Source organism: Tamandua tetradactyla, chromosome 2 (genome assembly GCF_023851605.1).
Source record: "Tamandua tetradactyla isolate mTamTet1 chromosome 2, mTamTet1.pri, whole genome shotgun sequence".
NCBI classification, from domain to species: domain Eukaryota; kingdom Metazoa; phylum Chordata; class Mammalia; order Pilosa; family Myrmecophagidae; genus Tamandua; species Tamandua tetradactyla.
The window spans coordinates 108102707-108123236 of record NC_135328.1 but is presented as its reverse complement, the minus strand read 5'-3'; the positions used below and the strand labels follow the sequence as shown (position 1 = coordinate 108123236).

At 38.8% G+C, this 20530-nt stretch overlaps 1 protein-coding gene across 6 annotated transcripts in view; it reads left to right on the top strand.

Annotated features, from left to right (window-relative positions):
- GNA14 (G protein subunit alpha 14) overlaps nucleotides 1-20530 on the top strand; it is a 229935-nt gene that overhangs the window by 207013 nt on the left and 2392 nt on the right. For all 6 annotated transcript variants that reach the window (XM_077148470.1, XM_077148476.1, XM_077148472.1 and 3 more), the window contains 3 exons: nucleotides 6976-7104; nucleotides 15310-15439; nucleotides 17928-18081. In XM_077148470.1, the coding sequence (XP_077004585.1) occupies nucleotides 6976-7104; nucleotides 15310-15439; nucleotides 17928-18081 (413 nt within the window). The remainder of the gene's footprint in view (nucleotides 1-6975; nucleotides 7105-15309; nucleotides 15440-17927; nucleotides 18082-20530) is intronic.

Sequence of the window (20530 nt, the reverse complement as noted above, 5' to 3'; positions counted from 1 at the left end):
AATTTTGTTCACAAAGAGCTTGATCATTTCTCCCACCAATAAGACATCACACTGGTCCATTATATCAATGATTCATGTTGATTTGACCTAGTGAGCAAGAAGTAGCAATTACTCTAGACTTATAGGTAATTCATGTATCAGAGGATAAGAGATAAATCCATCAAAATTACAGGGGCCTTCCACCTCAGTGAAATTTCTAGGTGTCTAGTGGCGTGGAGCTTTTGAGATATCCCATCTAAGGTGATATTTTGTTGCATCCAGCCCCCTCACAACCTAAAAAGAGGGACAATGTCTAGTTGGTTTCTTTGGATTTTGGAGACAACATATTCCCTATTTGCGTGTGCTACTCCAGCCCATTTGCCAAATGACCAGAAAGGCTAGTTTTGAGTGGGGATGTGAAGAAGCAGAGGCTCTGTGACAGGTCTAGTCTGCTGTATAAGCTGCTCTGCCACTTGGAACATATGATCCAGCAGATTCAATGGCACTGGAAGTGTCCGTGGCAAATAAGGAAGCTATCTAGAGCCTTTGGCAGGCCCCTATAGGAGAATCACAATGCAGACCCTAAGGATTGTGGAGTAAAGGCTTACCATCCACTACAGATAACCACTTTTCCTTTTGAGAAACAGCTTTTAGCCTGTACTGGGTCTTAGCAAAGACTGAACACTTAACCTTGGGCCACCAAGTTACCATGAGCTGGGTATTGTCTGATCCCCTAAGGATAAGATTGGGAGTACACAGCAGCATTCCATCATAAAATGGAAATGGTAAATAAGAGTTAGGGTTCAAGCAGGTCCTAAAGGCACAAGTAAGTTACATGAGGAAGTGGCCCAAACCCATGGCCCCTACTCCTACCTCATTACCTTTTTCCCAGACCAGAGCTATGGCCTCCTGGGGAATTCCTTATGGTCAGCTGATTGCAGAAGAGAAAACTCGGGCCTCGTTTACAGATAGTTCTGCATGATATGCAGATACTATCCGGAAGTGGACAGCTGCAGCACTACAACACCATTCTGGGACGTCCTTAAAGGACAGTGGTGAGTGGAAATCTTCTCAGTGGGCAGATCTTTGAGCAGTGCATCTGGTTTTTCACTTTGCTTGGAAGGAGAACTGGTTAAAGGTCCATTTGTATACTGACTCATGGGCTATTGCCAATAGTTTGGCTGGATGGTCAGAGACTTGGAAAGAGCATGATTGGAAAACTGGTGACAAAGAGGGTAAGTCATGAAAGTAATTAGAAGTGTCTTTCAAGCCAATTACCTCAGGCCATTCTTTATAGTTTCATCTGATAAAACAGGATTAATCTCTCCACACAGAGGAGCAAGGGCTGTTTCCCCAGGGGAGGTAGTTACATGTCTCAGATACTGAAGGGCTCATCTCTTCAGGTGGAGGTTGGATGGCTGACTTCTTAGGGTGGACTAGAGGTTGGGAACCATTTCTCCAGGGCAGGCTGGACTTTGAGAACCTCTTTCCTCATGGCAGGTGGGGGTGGCAATATCCTCAGGGCAGACCATTACAGTTTTATCTAGAACACACTCATCAGAATCTAAGGTTTCTATGTCCCCACAGTTAATATCAATCCATTTGTTCTCATTCCAGTTTTCAGGATCCCACTCCTTTCCAATAAATGCCCTCACTTTAACAGTAGACACCCTGCAAGGTTGAGATTTCATTTTATGTTATAAATCTGCTACTGTCTAGCAATGAGACTCTGGGTCTGATTTTCAGAGATCTCAAGTCTGCTGCTACAGGAAATAAGATTGTCCTTCAGGGCACTTATCTTTCATACGGCACCTAAGTGTAGCTAGATCCAGTGTATCTAACACCAACCAGCCAACATTATTATACCTTTTAATTCCACAAAATTCTGTTAAGGTGTCAAAAACACTCTTACCCAGCCCTTACCTAGTATAAGCATACAGTTAGCAGAATCAAATGGTGATAATTTGATTGCCAACTCACCCAATGGACTGTCAGTGCTATCTTGATTTTTGGAAACAGAGCCATTAGTGCCTTTGAGTCCAAACAGAAAACCAATTGCAAAAACCACTTTTAAGATTCTGTTTCTCAAGAATCTTAAACACAGTACCAAGCTATATTACTCAAGGTTCTGTAGAGAAACAGGACCAATAGGAGAGATCTATAAATATGAAATTTATAAAAGTATACCACACAACTGTGGGAATATAAAAGTCCAACAGCTGTAGGGCAGGCCATGAGCTGGTAGCTCCAATGAAGGTCTTCGATGAACTCCCTAGGAGAGGCTGGCTGGCTAAAGCAGAAAAGAAAACGATTCTTTCTTCTGAATTCTCCTGAAAAGCCTTCGGGTGATTAAATGTCATACATTGCAGAAGACACTCCCTTTAGCCACCTGCAGATATAATCAGCTGTGGATACAACCAACATGCTCACGACTTAAGTCCGTAAAGTATCCTCACAGCAATAGAAAGGCCAGTGCTTGCTTGACCAAACAACCGAGCTCCAATAGCTGGCCAACTTGACATATGAACCTAACTATCACAGTCTTGTACCCCATCTCTTTGCCAAATTTATTTATTAGCTTAGTAGGTTTATTGTAAATATTTGGGGATTATGTGTATATAGAATCATGTCATTTGTGAGCAGTGAAAGTTTTACTTCTTCCTTTCTTATCTGGATGCCTTTTAAATCTTTTTCTTACCTAATTGTCTGGCTAGAACTTCTATTACAATGTTGAGTAGCAGTGATGACAGTGTCATCCTTGGCTTCTTCCTGATCTTAGGGGAAAGTTTTGTCTTTCATCATTGAAGGTGATGTTTATATGTTTTTCATATATGCCCTTTGTTATGTTGAGGAAGTTCCCTTGTAGTCCTAGCTTTATGTTTTTAACAAGAAACAGTGTTGGATTTTTAAAAAATGTCTTCTCTGTGTGAGTTGAGATGATCATGTGTTTTTTTTCTTCATCTGTTAATGTGGTATATGGCTTTAATTGACTTTCTTATGTTGAATCACACTTGCATTACTGAAATAAATACCACTTGCTCATGGTTTATATAATCCTTTAAATGTATTGTGGATTTGGTTTGGTAGTATTTTGTTGAGGATTTTTGCATCTGTATTCATAAAGGATACATTGATCTATAAATATGTTTTCTTATATCTTTACCTGTATTAAATCATTTATCCCTTAAGGTAAGGGAAAAAATATATGGTCTTGCATGCAAACTATTCCATAGAGATTGCAGTTTTTTGTTTTTTGTTTTTTTTTTAAGAATTCCTGAGGCAGTGCCTCATTCAGCAAGGTTACTGGGAAAACAGTTTGACCATGGTCCTTCCTTGAAGAGTTGTATGATTCCTACTTCTGCAACTTGGCTCTTTCTACCTTGCCCCTAACATCTTCCATCCTCTGAAGCGTCCAACATCCTTTCCCAAGATTCATCCCCCTTCCTTCATGTACTTTTGTTGTCCTTCAAGCTAGCTTTGGAGAGCGGTTCTCCCTCATTGCCTGGGGAAGATCAGAAAAGGAAACTGAAAATGTTACCTCCTGCTGTTTCACAGCCTTCCCTTTGGTGCTTATAACAGGATGAGTGTTTAATGCCATTAACACAGGTTGGCATGACAAATCTGAATAGGAACGTTTAGATGCAAGAGAGCATCAAGTCAGGAAATAAAAGCCATCTTGATAAGATGTTGGTTCAGCATAGAAAAGAGATGGAATGAAGTGTCCTAAGGAAGAAGGCAAACTGCCTTTGACAGTGTAGAGAACCAGGGACATCTCAGGCTTGCCAAGGCATTCACCTCTTCGACCTTTCCCTGAGACAACCTAGTGCTATTTGTCTTTTGCGACCTGAGGATGGGTGTGCTGTTTTTTTTGTTGTTGTTGTTTGTTTGTTTTTTAGCATAGATTCATTTGGAAGAGATTCTTACCAGAGCTACCAAAGAATTCAATGTGGCCCTGAAAACTAGGGCAAGTTCATTGAGAGATGTGGGGGGTTGGGCAGGGGGGTGGACAGAGCTGCCACAGAAAAAAATGGCTCTCATAAACCCAATTGCCCAGCCTTCTGATAATGGCAAAACTTCAGATACCTTTGCTTTTCTCAGTTTAGATCAGTGGTTCTCAACCAAGGTGATCTTCAGCAGACATTAGGCAAAATTTGAAGACATATTATGTTTGTTATAACTAGGAAAATGGTGCTACTGATATCTAGTGAGTGGAGGTCAGGGATGAAGGTAAATATCCTAAAATAGACAGAAGCGCCTCCCACAACAAAGAAATATCCAGTCTAAAATTTGAGTAGTTTCAAGGTTAGAAACTCTGATCTAGGTAATTGGGAGTGCTTTGAGGTACCCTGAAAGGCTGAGGGTGGAGAGACTTCAAACATACTTGAATATGAAAACACTTAACACCAGTGGTCAAACAGGGGTTTACATGAATGTTTTAAGTGGCCTTGGTTCCATTTCAGACCTGTGGCTCCCAATGCCAGTAATGAGTTCTCTGTTCCAAGGAGGCAAGCAAGGAAAAGGTAGGCAAGATAGAGTCAGAAAATGAGAGTTGGACGTTGTTACTCTATTTCAGTGTCTTAAGTCCTTTCCTTCCCCACAGCCAAAGCCAAACATCAGGCCTCCGCTGCTTGGACGATTCCAGGCAGCTGTTCCCAACGTCTCTGCTTCCATCCTCTGGATTACAGTGGCAGCACCTTTCATTTTCAAGGACAGCTTTATATGTTCATTTGTCCTCAGCTTAGACATCGTCAATGGTCTCCCAGAGAATTAAGTACAAGCCCCACACTGCTTTCACATGGTTCTCTCAAATTGACAGTCGACTTTTCTGTATTTACCTTCTGCCCCACCCCATTCTCACACCTAATGCTCTGGTCAAATCACCTTCCTTCTTTCATAGATCATCTTCCTTCTTTCGTAACTCCTGGTCTTTGTTTCTGCTGTGTTGTCAGCCTGCAATGCCTATTTCATGATGGCCTCCTGAATCATACAACTCCAAGTCTGTATCAAATATGTCATTCTCACAGTATCTCTTTCCAGGAAGCTCTAGGGTAGACGGTGGAAGGAGAGTGGGCTGGGACAGAAGGTTATAAGTAACCAATTATTTTTGATGTCCCTGACAAATAATCATGCTCACCAGTGGTTCGGAGGCAGCTGTGGAGAACTGTAGATTGAAAGAAAAGAGCTTGACAGAGCATGGCTCAAATATGTACTGCTATCTGAAACTAGTTTTAAAACTTCATTTGTTGTTTATGTACCCTGAATTGGCATCTGAACCCTATGAGAGCAGGAACACTTTCTGCCTTGGTCACTGCTATTTTCCCATCATTTAGAACTAGGGTTGGTTTTTGGAAATAAACCTTTAACACAATCACACCCATTCAGTTATGAATTGTCTGTGGTTGAGAACAGCAGAGTTGAGTAGTTGTGGCATATGTGGCCCACAAGCTGAAAAAATCTACTATCTAACCCTTTATAGAAAAAGTTTGCAAACTCCTACTTTAGAATAATGCTTGGCCCTTACAGGATACATGTTAAATAGTTTTGCCTGCCTGCCTGCCAGTATCCTGCATTGTCCTTTTCTATCTTAAAACAAACCCTTTTACGTCACCAAGCTTCAGTTTTCTTAGATAGACCAAAAAGATTGGTGATGACCTTTTTAGGGGTGGTTTGGAGGATATCGCTCATGTGTGTAAAGTGCCCAGCATATGGTAAATGCTCCAAATTAGGGAGTGCTATTATTATCATACTCACCTTACATCATCTTCCATTTATTAATTTCCTTATTTCATTCTCCTTAGTATCATGAGCTATTAGAGGGCAGTTTTTTTTATTGTGTGCATTGCCCAATTCAGTCCCTTTCACAAGAGAGATACTAAGTGAATGCTATTTGAACTGAATTGAAAACAGAGACAAAAGCACTTCTCTGTAAATAACATCAATTTATTTGGTTATTTGTTCATTTAACAAAATTTGATGAGTACCTACTATGTACCAGGCACTGAAGTAGGAACTCAGATATGTCCAAAAATAGACATACTCTCTGCCTTCGTGGAACATAGTCTGGTGGGATGACACAGATACAAATAAAATAATCACATGCCTCAAAGTTAATCAAATAACTGTGATAAACTCTGGAAACATGTATGGAGGCATGAGGGATGGGGGGTTGCAGAAGGTTTGCTTCTTGAAAAGAGAGCTACCTGTTAAGTAGGGGTCAATTAGTTACCTCTTGCCTTCTTGACCTGCTCAGCCTCAGACACTGGGACTGCCCCAGGCCAACTTAGGGTGGGGAGTATTTGTGCTGGGAGAAGGCAGGGCCAGCCTTGTTTTGCAGTGAGCTTAGAATCACTAACTCCGTTGTTTATCAGGGCTTGAGTTAAAGCTAAAATGAAAAAAAAATGTCTTCTGGTTTTACAACAGAGAAAGTGGTATGTTTTAAGTGCAGGGATTTAATATATAATCCAAAATAATCCCAGATACAGTTTGGGTTATTTTAGGAGATATTTAATTTCCAAATATCTTTAGCAGGAAAACTTTTGCTTGTTATTTTAAAAGAATTTCCCTTTTGCCTGCTTTATACCTATATGTTTTCTTAGAAACTATTTAATTTATTGAGCAAAAGCAGTAGAGAAGAGCATTTACATTATTTAATATTCTTGGGTGAGGCTGAGTGAGAAGGAGAAAGGCTTTTGGAAGGAGAACAAATGGCAAGTCAGAGCGAGCCATTTCCAACATCCTCTTCCTTACAGTCCCATCCTCTGTCTCTCACTGGAAAATAGACGGTGAGCAAGGCTGGCCTAAAACCCAGGACGAGTAAGTAGAATGACCTGAAGAACAGTTCAGGCCCAGAGAGGTCTCAGTAAAGGGTCATTCATTAATGGGATCCATAAATCTGTGTAGGGGTCTCTATGAGTTGGAAGTAACTTCTCTTCGGTGGGAGGGGGGAGTTCCCCCTTCTCTAAAGGTGTCTTAGCCCTTCTTTCTCTCATGTCACAGTTACCTGACTGACATCGACCGAATTGCCATGCCATCGTTTGTGCCAACGCAACAAGACGTGCTTCGTGTCCGAGTGCCCACCACTGGCATCATCGAATATCCTTTTGATTTAGAAAACATCATCTTTCGGTAAGATTGTCCCTCTAACAAGGCCCCTTAAGAATTTGTCTCCTTAGACTTGGAAGGTCTAAAAATGACTTTTTAAAAAAATCTTATTTTAGATTCATTTCAAACTGACAGGACTGTTACATCAGTAATACAAAACACCCACAAAAAAACTCTACCCCCTCCCACCTAGATACCCAGATCCACCAATTTTGAAAATTTTGCCATATCAGCCTTATCATTCTATCCATCCATCCATTTTAAAATAGGCTGTATACCTCCTGCTTCTTGAACACTTCAATACTTCCAAGTACATTTCCTGAGAACAAAGATATTCACTTGTATAACCTTAAGTATAGTTGTCAAGTTCAAGGACTTTAACATTGATAAAAAGCTTACAGTCTATTTTCTAGTTTTTCCATATGCCTACTAAAAGGACTTTATTACTTCCAGTCCAAGATAATGAATTACATTTAATTGTCATTGTCTCATTAGTTGCTCTTTTTTTTTCTCCAATTATGGAAACATATAAAACAGTATAAACTTTTTAATCTCAGCTACTCCTAAGTGTTCCATTCAGCAGGATCAGTCACATTCACAACATTACACTACCTGTACCACCATCCATTATCATAACTTTCCCATCACCTGACCCAGGGATGTATACCCATTATGCATTAACTTCCCATTCCCCCTTTCTGTCTCTATGAATGTGCATACTCTAGCTGTTTCATGTAAGTGAGATCATACAATATTTGTCCTTTAGTGTCTAAAATTGTGGAAATGTAACCCATACCAAACACTGAAATCTGTTCTACAACTAACTGTTGTGATATACTTTGAAACTTATTGCTTTTTTTGTATATATGTTATTTTTCACAAAATAAGAAAATGTCAAGTGTGATGATAAATACACAGCTACATGATATTGTGAACCATTGATCGTACACTTTGGATGATTACATGGTGTGCAAATATATAATATGTATCAATAAAAAATGAATAATTAAAAAAGGTCAAAGGATAAGATGGAGTTATAAAAGAGAAGATGGGATTTAACAAATGACTATGACTCCTGAATCATTATATTGATACTTCTTTTAGCCTCCAATAAAGCCAGAAGGAAAAAATTTTAAATTGTGGAACTGTAATCCATACCAGACTTTGAAGTATGTTCTATAACTAATTGTTGTGGTGTGCTTTGAAATGTATTGCTTTTTTGCAAATAAGTTATTTTTCACAATAAAAAAATCACTTGGCCATAGATGTGAGAGTTTATTTATGAACTCTTAATTTGATTCCATTGGTCTATATGTTTGTCCTTGTGCCAATACCATGCTATTTTGAATGCTGTAGCTTTGTAATAAGTTTTGAAATCAGGAAATGTGAGTTTCCCAACTTTGTACTTATTTTTCAAGATGACTTTAGCTATTCAGGGCCCCTTACCTTTCCATATAAATCTGATGATTAGCTTTTCCATTTCTGCAAGGAAGGCTGTTGGAATTTTGATTGGGATGGGTTGAATATGTAAATCACATAGGGTATTATTGACATCTTAATGATATTATGTCTTCCAATCCATGAGTGTGGATTGTCTTTCCATTTATTTAGGTCTTCTTTAAATTTATTTCAGTAATGCTTTGTAGTTTTCTGTATATAAGTGTTTTATATCCTTGGTTAAATGTATTCCTAAATATTTAAAGAAATTTAAGGATAGAATTACCATATGACCCAGCAATGCTACTTCTATGTATATACCCTAAAGAACTGAAAACAGGGTGTTATAGCAGTGTTCCTAGAAGCATTATTTCCATCATCCCAAAACATTCCCTCATGCTCCTTTGTAATGAGCCTCTCACCTTAACCCCAGGCCTTGGCAACCACTGATCTATTTTTTGACCCTTTAGTTTTACCTCACGTAAACTTCTTTTTTCTCATAAGTGTGTCTACTCTCATTTTATTATAAGCATATCAAATATACAGAAAAGTTGGAAGATTTTATCATGTACAGCCCTATATTCAATCACCCAGGTACTCTACTTAATATTGTACTTATTTATTTTAATTTATTTCTACTCATCTACCTATCCTCTGTCCTCCATCTTTCTATTTTAATTTTTTAACACTTATAATCTGAGCTTTAATTTTTTTAAAATTTTTAAACTTTTTTTAATTGTGAGATATATATACAACAAGCAATAAATTTCTAATACCTCATATAAACTTTTGAAGATTTTCTTTTATTAAGTTTAATGCCTTTGAGTTTATTCATGTTGTATTATGTATCAGTAATTTATTCCTTTTTTTTAATGCAATTTTATTGAGATATATTCACACACCATCCATCCATCCAAAGTATGCCATCAGTGGCTCACTGTATCATCACCTAGTTGTGCATTCATCACCACAATCGGTTTTAGAACATTTTCATTACTACAGGAAGAAAGAGAAAACCCAAAACATCCCATACCCCTAACACTGCCCATCATTTACCCTCAGTATTGGTGTGATATATTTGTTACTGTTGATGAAAGAATAAGATAATAACTATTAACTATAATCCATAGTTTGCAATAGGTGCCTTTCTGGACAGGCACCCCCAGCACTACAATGCCATTATTTCCACCTGCCTCAAAAACAGCAGGAACAGAAGACTAAAATAACTTACCCTTGTCGGGCTGTAGGGAATAGGTTGCCCAAGAGAACAGAAACACTGTGCTGGAAACACTGGGAAAGTGCAGTCTTGGGAAGCTGCTTTCCTGACCCTCTCCTCAGTGCCCTTTGGAACTGGTTTGCACCCCTGTTGTGGGACACTGGCCTGTCTTGCCTGGGAAATACTGATGAACCAAATGCCAAAGAAGACCTATAACACAAACCCAATCAACATCAAAATCTTGAACAAGAGGGGGAAACTAACTTTCAAAATACTTATCAAGCAATGAGAGATCCAGATAACAGCAAAAATTATAAGACATAATAAGAAATAAGAAGATATGGCTAAGTCAAGCAATCAAATTAACAAGTCAGAGGAGATGCAGAATTTGGAAGACTTATTCACAAAGATGTTTAAACAAATTTCCTAAATAAATTTAATGAGATGGGTAAAGAGATAAAAGATATTAAGAAGACACTAGAAGAGCATAAAGAAGAATTTAAAAAAATACACAGAAAAATAACAGATTATATGGAAATGAAAGATACTGTCAATGAAATTAAATGCAACTGCAGATTGAAGAGGCAGAAGAAAGGATCAGTAAGCTAAAAGGTAAAGCAACCAAATTTGAACAAATAAAACAACAAGTGGAGAAAAAAAGAAAAATTTGACAGGGTCTCAGCAAAATGGTTGACAAAGCACTCAAATATATGCATCATGGGTTTCCCAGAAGAAGAAGAGTAGGGAAAAGGATCAGGAAGAATATTTGAGGAAATAATGGTTGTAAATTTCCCAACCCTTATAAAGGACATAAATATGCAAATCCAAGAAGCCCAGTGTACTTCAAACAGAATAAATCTGAATAGAACCACTCCAAAATGCATGCTAATCAGACTGTTGAATGCCAAAGAGAAGAAGAGCATCCTGAAAGTAGCAAGAGAAAAGCAATTCACCACATACAAGCGAAGCCACATAAGGCTAACTGCTGACCTCTCATCAGACACCATGGAGTTGAGAAGGCAGTGGTATGATAAAGGGAATATATGAAAAATCCACAGCTAACATCATACTCAACGGTAAGAGAATGAAAGCTTTCCCATTAAGACCAGAACAAGACAAGGATGCCCACTGTCATCACTGCTATTCAATATGCCTAGAAGTTCTAGCCATAGCAAATTAGGCAAGAAAAAAGAAATAAAAGTCATCCAAATCAGAAAGGAAGTAAATTTTTCACTATTTGAAGATGACATGATCTTATACCTAGAAAAAACTATGAGAGTTACTGAGTTAAAAAACAAGTTCAGCAAAGTGGCAGGATACAGGATCAACATGCAAAAACAGTACTATTCCTGTACACTAGTATGAGCTATCTGTGGAGGTAATCAAGAAAAAAATTCCATTTACAACAGCAACTAAAAGAATTAGATATCTAGAAATAAATTTAACCAAGGATGTAAAGGACATGTCCACAGAAAACTACAAAAGAAATCAAAGTAGACCTAAACAAATGGAAAGATATTCCATGTTTTTGGATTGGAAGGCTAAATGTCATTAAGTCATCAATTGTATTTAAATTGATCTACAGATTCAATTTAATACCAAGCAAAGCCCCAACAGCCTACATTTCTGAAATGGAAAAGCTAATTATCAAATTTATTTGGAAGGAAAATGGGCCCCAAATAGCCAAAAATATCTTGAAAAAAAGAAGAATGAAGTGGGAGGATTCAAACTTCCTAACTTGAAAGCTTATTATAAAGCTATAGTGTCAGAACAGCATGATACTGACATAAAGATAGACATGTTGATCAATGGAATTGAATTGAGACCTCAGGTCTGTGGTCAACCGATTTTTGACAAGGCCCCCATGCGCACCCAGTTGGGACAGAACACTCTCTCCCATATATGGTGCCAGGGGAACTGGATATCTATATCCAAAAGAATGAAAGAAGATCTCTATCTCATTTCCTAATACTAAAATTAACTCAAAATGGATCAAGGACTTAAATATAAGAGACAGTACCACAAAATTCCTAGAAGAATATGTAAGGAAACATCTTCAAGGTCTAGTGATAGACAATAGTTTCCTAGTCCTTACCCCCAAAGCACAAGCCACAAAAGAAAAAGAATAAATGGAACTTCCTCAAAACTGAATATTTCTGTGTTTCAAAGGACTTTGTTAAAAGGGTGAAAAGGCAGCCAACTCAATGGGAGAAAATATTTGGAAATCACACATCTGAAAAAAGTTTAATATCCAGAATATACAAAGAAATACTACAACTCAACAATAAGAAGACAAATAACCCAATTTTAAAATGGGCAGAAGACATGAATAGACATTTTTCCAGTGAGGAAATACGAATCGCTAAAAAGCACATGCAAAGATGTTTACCTTCACTAAAATTTAGGGAAATGCAATCAAAACCACACTGAGATCTCATTTCACACCTGTATTTGGATGGCCGCCCTTAAACAAACAGGAAACTACAAGTGTTGGAGAGGATGTGGAGAAATAGAAACACTTATTCCCTGCTGGTGGCAATGTAAAATGGTACAGCTACTGTGGAAGATGCTTGGGTGGCTCCTCAGAAAGCTACATATTGAGTTGTCCTATGATATGCAGTCCTGCTACTGCATATATACCCAGAAGAACTGAGAGCAGGGATGTGAACAGACATTTGCACATTGATGTTCACAGCAGCACTATTCGCAATTGCCAAAAGATGGAAACAACCCAAGCGTTCATCAATAGATGAATGGATAAACAAAATGTGGTATAACCATATGATGGAATATTATTCAGCAGTGAGAAGGAATGAAGTCCTGAAGCATGCGACAACATGGCTGGACCTTGAGGACATTATGTTGAGTGAAGTAAGTCAGACACAAAAAGACAAATATTGAATGATTCACAAATAGAAACCAATCATACTATGTCAACTCACAGACATAGAATCTAGAATATAGGTTACCAAGTGATAGAAAGAGGTTAGAGAATGGGGAGCTTAAGAGGTGCAGAATTTTTAACTAGGTTGACTTTAAATGAGTGGAAATGGATAGAGGTACTGGTAACACATTTACTGTTAGTATAATTAACAGTGCTGAATTCTGTGTGTGTGGTTGATAGAGGAAGTTCAGATTCGTATGTATCACCAGAAGGAAAGCCAGAGGTTTAAATGTGGAATGGTATAATGCAGTAAAGCTTGTGGAGGACGATAACTGTGATTAACAGTACAGGTATAAAATAATTTCTTCCATTAACTGGAATGCATGAAAGTATTACCAGGAGTTATAATAGAGTGATATAATTATGAGGGAAAACGCACCTATTGCAGTCATATCTTAATATTCTTTCATCAACAGCAACAAATGTATCACACTAATGCTAGAGATCAGTAATAGGGGGTTGCATAAGAGGTATAGGATGTTTGGGTTTTCTTTCTCTTTTTTTTTCCTGTAGTAATGAAAATGTTCTAAAACTTGTGCTGATGAATATACAACTATGTGATGATACTATAAGCCTTTCAGTGTATACTTTGGATGGATTGTATGGTATATGACTAAATTCAATAAAATGGCATTAAAAAAGAAAAAGTTTTTTCTTTTAAGTTTATCTTTCTCAGGCTTTGATTAATAGTTTCATATTACATCCTGGAGTTTGGTGAAAAAAGATAATGTCATCCATCAGTGACATCTATTATTTACAGCTCAAGATATACCCTCTGCCCCAAGAGAATCTTTCCATTTGGAAAATTCTGATGTTGAAGCAGAATCCATTCAAACAGCTTCTTTAGGCCTAATCTCTTGACAGGTCACTCCATTCTAGCTTCTTTTCCTGCTTTCTCCTGTGAGGTAGGCAACCAGTTACGAACATGCTATTGCAATTGTGACTGTACTGCTGTGACATGGCTTATGGGCAGGGTTGCTTTTTGGTTTTCTTCCCAGTACTTTCCTGACAGCAGTCATTGGGGTTGGCCTGTGGGCCACCTAATCACCATGGTTCAGTGAACTCAGGGATTGGTCTGTGTTCTAGTTTGCTAGCTGCTGGAATGCAATATACCAGGAACAGAATGGCTTTTAAAAGGGGGGATTAAACAAGTTGCTAGTTTACAGTTCTAGGGCTGAGAAAATGTCCCAATTAAAAGTATAGAAATGTCCAATCTAAGGCATTCAGAGAAAGATACCTTGGTTCAAGAAGGCTGATGAAGTTCAGGGTTCCTCTCTCAAGTGAGAAGACACATGGTGAACACAGTCATGGTTTCTCTCATCTGGAAGGGCATACGGCAAGCACGGTGTCATCTGCTACCTTTCTCTCCTGGCTTCCTGTTTCGTGAAGTTCCCCGGAAGGCATTTTCCTTCTTCATCTCCAGAGGTCACTGGCTGGTTCTCTCTGCTTCTCACGGCTGTGTCGTTCTTCTCTGCTCTTTCTCCCAAAATATTTCCTCTTGTACAGTATTCCAGTAAACTAATCAAGACCCACCCAAACGGGTGGAGACATGCCTCTACCTAATCCAATTTAACAACCACTCTTGATTAAATCACGCCTTCAGGGAGATGATCTAATTACAGTTTCAAACATACAATACTGACTAGGGATTAGAAGAAACAGCTGCCTTTACAAAATAGGATTAGGATTAAAACATGGTTTTTCTAGGGTACATACATCATTTCAAACTAGCACAGTCTGTCACAGAAGGTATGACTTGGCAGCTTCTGGACTGCATCTGGCCCATAGATGTATTCACTTTGGCATGCTTGTGTTTTTAAAAAAATTTTAAGCTACTATTTAAAAACTGTGATGCTTTATGTAAAAGTTGCTAGTTTTTCTTAAAATGTTACAGTATCTAGTAAGAGCGAGGCTTTGCTTTTGTCTACACAAATGGCTAGCTGCAATTGTATAGCAGCTACCCCTTTCAACTCAGCATAGCTTCTTTTTCTACTTAGCAGAGGCCCTCTTGGTTCATTTACATGAACTGCTTGACCCCTGAGACATTTGAGCTTGAGATCCTTGGGCTGTGATTTCCTGAGATCTTTCCAAAAGACACAGATAATAGCTTTGGATTTCCATATTTTATGATGACTTGTGGATCTATATAGGGAAGGAGGGGTGGCATCCAGCTAATGCAGAAAGGATGTGTGGAAAAATGAGAGCCGTCTACAAGAATGGACACAGGGTCTGTAGAAAGTTGGGTGGACCTAAAAGACTGCTTGTCTTTCCATCCCTTTTATTTCTGTAGTCCTGAGACTCTATGGTGGTTGGTGCAAAACTCAAGTGGATTCTTGTGCTTCCTGCCTGGACTGCTGCAGCCACTTTCCGACCAGTCTCCCTAAGCAGGCTGAACCTGTCATCTCTGTTTTCAGAAAGTTCATTTACATTCTGTGGGTCTTTTGTTAGGAAACATCTAGTGGTTCTTCATTGTCTAAAGCAGTGGTGTGCAATCATTTTAATCTCAGAATCTGTTTTCAGTCTTAAAAATTTGAGGACCCCAAAGAGCTCCAAATTTCGTGGTATAATGAATCCGTGTCCATTTTCCCCAGTCATGTATTCCAACCTTTGATCTTCTGTTTCTGTTGAACAGGATGGTAGATGTCGGTGGCCAGCGATCTGAAAGGCGGAAATGGATTCATTGCTTTGAAAGTGTCACTTCCATTATTTTCTTGGTTGCTCTGAGTGAATATGACCAGGTCCTGGCTGAATGTGACAATGAGGTAAGCTGAGGAGGGAGTATAACTAGCTGTGGAAGACAGCTATTTCAATAGTTTCCAAGCAACCAGACAGCTCTGGTAATAGGCCCTATTCTTCAGGTTAAATAGTCTTGCCACACACAGTGAAGCTCATATTCTAGCAACATAGGTATCACCTGGGAACTTCTTAGAAAGGCGTACTTACTGAATCAAGCCATACTTACTGAATCAGGATCTGTATTTTAACAAAAATTCCAGGTAATTCAAATACATATGAAAGTTTGAGAATCACTGACCAGGAACCCTTGTTCTTAAACTAGGATGCAGCATGCAATTCCCTGGTTACCTGAATCACCACCCCCTCAAGATTTTGCTTTAATTGACATGGGCATGGGGATTTTAAAAAGTTCCCAGGTGATTCTAGTGCGCTCAAAAGCAGTGGTTTCATCCCTAACTATATATTGGTATCCCCTGGAGAACTTTTAAAAAATGCTACTTTTGGCTCTCACCTTAGAGATTCACATTTATTGGGTTAGGTTGAGGGTATCTTTTCCAAGCTCCCCAAGGATTCTAAAGCCAAAGTTGAGAAACACTGTTTCTAATAAATTTTATCTGAGAGCAGGCATTCTTACCTCCACAGAACCCCAGCTGAGTTGGCATAGGGAGTGATGCCAGATGCATGGAGCGTGTCTGAGGACCACCTGGGATTGCACCTGTCATTAATTTCCCCAGAAAAGGGTTTGGTCAGGGCAGCTCTGACCGATCTAACTTGTCTTCTGCAGGGTAGAACTTCATTATCTTGGATCTATTTAGACAGTAAAGAGGACCATTGCAGTCACTTCTTTAGGAGGTTAGGGGTATTTTCTGTAGGATACCCATGGTCTTCCCCATTGTCTTTTTTGCTAAACTAGTTCAAGAACTCTTGACCTTTTATAAAAATGTCTCATTTCCAGGGCATGAACGTAAACCAATAAAGAACTTTGTCCAGGATTAGGCAATAACTATGAACAAACCATCCATTGTATTTCTTGAGAGCAGACTTTTCTCTGAGCACAGCTATGTTAACTAATTAGTGGGGGATTAACCCACTCACTTGTGTCATTGTGCACAGAACAGCAATCGTGGCTGCCACCCAGCACTTCCAAGTGGGTACATTCTTTAAAAAGCAAAGGCCTCCAGTTATCAGTATGAAAAATTATCTCCAAATTTGTCTTAGGAATTATGACATTTTTCAGGAAACTTAAAAGATTAGTCAAGTGTACAATGGTCTAATATCTCAGCCTGATGTGCTTAGAAATTAAACATTTTCTTCTCATAAAAATCACAAGGTATATGGAGAAAAAGTAAATGAATACCATCCAGACTTTCCTTTGTGGTTACAAACCCTCCTATGCAACCACTCATCATGCTCCATTGGATTTTTTTTCATGTGTCATATTTCCTTGGAGATCATTATTGATAAGTATTAAAGAAGATTTTAAAACAAAGTTGGAGTGGGGGGATTCTCTCTTTTATAATTAATCCTTAATTTTAATCCCAAAAGTATATTTAGAGGAGGAATAAGTTCAGGCATCTGGAAGTTGTGGGGAAATAGTTATGGCATGTCCCTCTGGAGTAGGAGTGCTGTTTTTTGATGTTTTTCAGCCTGAACCACATTTCTAAAAGGTCTTGTTTCTTTCCTCATAGAAATACAGAGCAGAATTCTACCTGGAACAGTTACTGTCATCGGATAGAATTTGTGTGTTTTATCTGCTCTCCATAAATTAGGAGTTTTTAATACTTTGTCAATGTATAATGCTTAAAAAGTATTGCCCTTCTACATAACCTCAACCAGGTCCTACTATTGTTTGGGATAGGGAAAGTTATTTACTTTTTCTGAACAGCAGTAGGCTTATTTTAAAAATGGGGATCCTATTCCCCTACAGAGATCACCTGTATTACATGCACGTAAAATATAGCATAGAGAAGGTACTCGGTAGCATTCGTTCTCTTCTCTGCCAATGCCTAGCATTCCTAAAGGCAGTGGCCTGCTGGAGGTGCCTTCCTTCCTCATGTCATCATATGACCCCTGACCTGCAGTCTGGAAGCCCAGATCCAATTAAAGTGGATGTCTTAGGTCTGATGCTGTGAACTCCCCACTTTGTAATTCCAGTAATTACATGATCATACACTTCTGCCTAATGTGGGTATGAACCTTCTTTTGCCAAGTTGCACAAAAGTTTTCCTTACGTGTCAGTTTAGGACTAGAGAAGAGTTGGAGTGCTACATCTGTGTAGACCCAAGAGGCAGTAAGAAAGGGTAACTTATGAGATGTTGGGAATGGGGAGGAAAGAGAAGCAACAGGCTAGTACCTAGCAGGGCCACTCCCTCACCAGCTTTAGCAAGTACTGTGACACAGAGTCTGCAGCTTAATGAAAAATGTACAGATGGATGGAACTGGCAATTTGGAATGTTGTTCCCAAGGTATTGTTTTTCTCTCTAGTTTAGCCTATGTCTCTTGTTTCTCACTTAGAATCGCATGGAGGAAAGCAAGGCCTTATTTAAAACAATTATAACCTATCCCTGGTTTCTGAACTCATCTGTAATTTTGTTTTTAAACAAGAAGGACCTTTTAGAAGAGAAAATCATGTACTCTCATCTAATTAGCTATTTCCCAGAATACACAGGTAAGTAAGTGTTCATCCTGTAGATAATGTTTCTGTTATCTTGCTGAATTCTCTGACACACTCCAGAGTGTGTACCAAGGCTTACAAGAGTTCCATGATCTGCTTCTAACAGCCTCCCACCATTCCCTGTCTATGAATTGAAGCTCCAGCCACTCTGCATCATTGTGTTTCCACCTCAGCACCTCTATACATTCTCAATGCCTGGAATACATTTAGCAACTCCTTTTACTAACGTAACTTTTTTTCTTTCTTCTTTTTTTTTTACATGGGCAGGCACCGGGAATCAAACCCGGGTCTCCAGCATGACAGGCGAGAACTCTGCCTGCTGAGCCACCATGGCCCACCCTACTAACAACTTTGTTCTCCAAGACTAAGCTCAGGAATCTCCTCCTTTGGAAAGTCTTTCTGACCTTTGCCCTCCTTCCCCACCTCTAACCTGTATTAGTTCTGCCTTCTTTGTGCTTCATTGGTGGCCTGGGATGAATATGCTGTCTCCTGGCCTTCATCACACTGTATAGTACTGTCTGTCCATTCAGCTGTCTTCCCAATCACCTCTGTGCCCGATTTATCTTTGCATTTACAGTACCAGTCATAGTACCTGGCACTTCTTATGTGCAGGTTAAGTGTAGCATCTCCTTTACCTGACACAGGGCAGACCTTAAAGTTTTTTATGTATATATATATAACCTACCCAAGGCTGGAGAGTTTATGCCCTTTTGCTGATTATTTCTGGTAAAGGAGGTCTCAAATATTACTAATTTTAGTATTTAAAGGATTACTGTTTTAACACTCTCCATTTTCTTTTCATTAACCACACTGACTGTGTAGTATAAAGCTCGTAGGCTTTACAATCAGACTTGGACACTGATTAATGCTTGTTCCCACATTCTTCCTTTTTCCTCTCCTAACCCACGTCTGTGTTTGAATGAGGGAAGGATTAGTTCTCTTCAAATGTGGTCCACTTGAGGACATGAGGTTGAGTGAAATAAGCCAGAAACAACAGGACAAATATTATATGATCTCACTAATATAAACTAACTACAGTGAGAAAACACAGAGAATTAAATTTGAGAGCAATGTTATCAGGAGATAGAAAGTGGACAAACAATGATTACAAATTGCAGAATGTTCATTAAGCCTCATTGTAAAAGGTTCCTCGATTTTAAGCTCTTAACAGCAGTTGATTTACTCCTGAGTTTCAACTGTTATTTCTAAATTCTGAGATGCTGTGTTCTTTATCCATAATCTGGTAGTCCCCTGGAACTTTGGATATCTATGTGACAGCTGAGACTCAGAGTTTTGCAGCTCTGAAAGTCAGCATTCCTCAATACAGCAACTGTTAAAGAAGCTGAAAAAAGAAATCAGACTTCAATTAGAGAGCTGAAGCTATTTTGGTTAGGACTAAGGTAAATCAGAACACAGGGTATAAAGTATGCTCGTGTCTTTATTTTAAAACTTCAACTTCTGTGTGAGACCAAAGGAACAGATATTTGTCAAAAATTTAAATTTTCTATAGCACACTATCTGATTTAATCTGTTTGGTCAGTTTATTTAAACAACCCAATCACATTGACCTTAGAATAGGGAATGAGATCCTATTATTCTGGATAGGTTATTGGAATACCCCAATAGAGAGTATTTGGGGCAGAAAATAAAGTATTTGCAACATCCCTTGAAGGACTGGCAAAAAACAGGAATTCCTGATTTTCTGTCAGGCATTAGGGACTCCCAATTTAATAAGCCAAGCCCTTGACCTTGAGGCTTGCCCCTATGAAATTTATTTCTGTAATGGAGAAGCTAAGCCTATTTATAATTATACCTAAGAGTCACCCGCACAGGACCTCTTTCCTTGCTTCACATGTGGCCTCTCTAAGCCTTCCTCCCTACATGGGACATGACTACCAGTGATGAGCCTGGCTCTGCCATTGTGGGATCAACCATGCCTTCTTGACCAAAAGGGGGAAGAGAAATGAAACAAAATACAGTGGCTAAGAGAGATCAAATAGAGTCAAAGGTCATTTTGGAGGTTACTCTTATGCAAGCTTCATGTTGCAAATTGCCAAAGTATGCCAAGCCCCCTGGGCTTGCTCTAAGACTCTATAAAACTCTATAAAGTTTTACCTATTAAGTTTGGTTTTTCAGAAACTTAAAGCTCCCAGATGGCTCCTAGGCCAGATAAGCCCTGAAATGCAGTCTCTCCAAGAACATCAACCAGTTTCATCCCTCCTGTCTATACCCCTTTCAGCATGAAGAAGTTATAATAGTCATTGCCCAGGTATCCCTGAAGATTGAGAATGATCAAATGAGGCAGGAGTCATGTTCTGGTTTACTGAAGCTACTAGAATGTAATAAACCAGAAATGGATTGGCTTTTCAATGGGGATTTATTAGGTTATAAATTTACAGTTCTAAGGCCATGAAAATGTCCAAATTGAGGCATCAAGAGGATA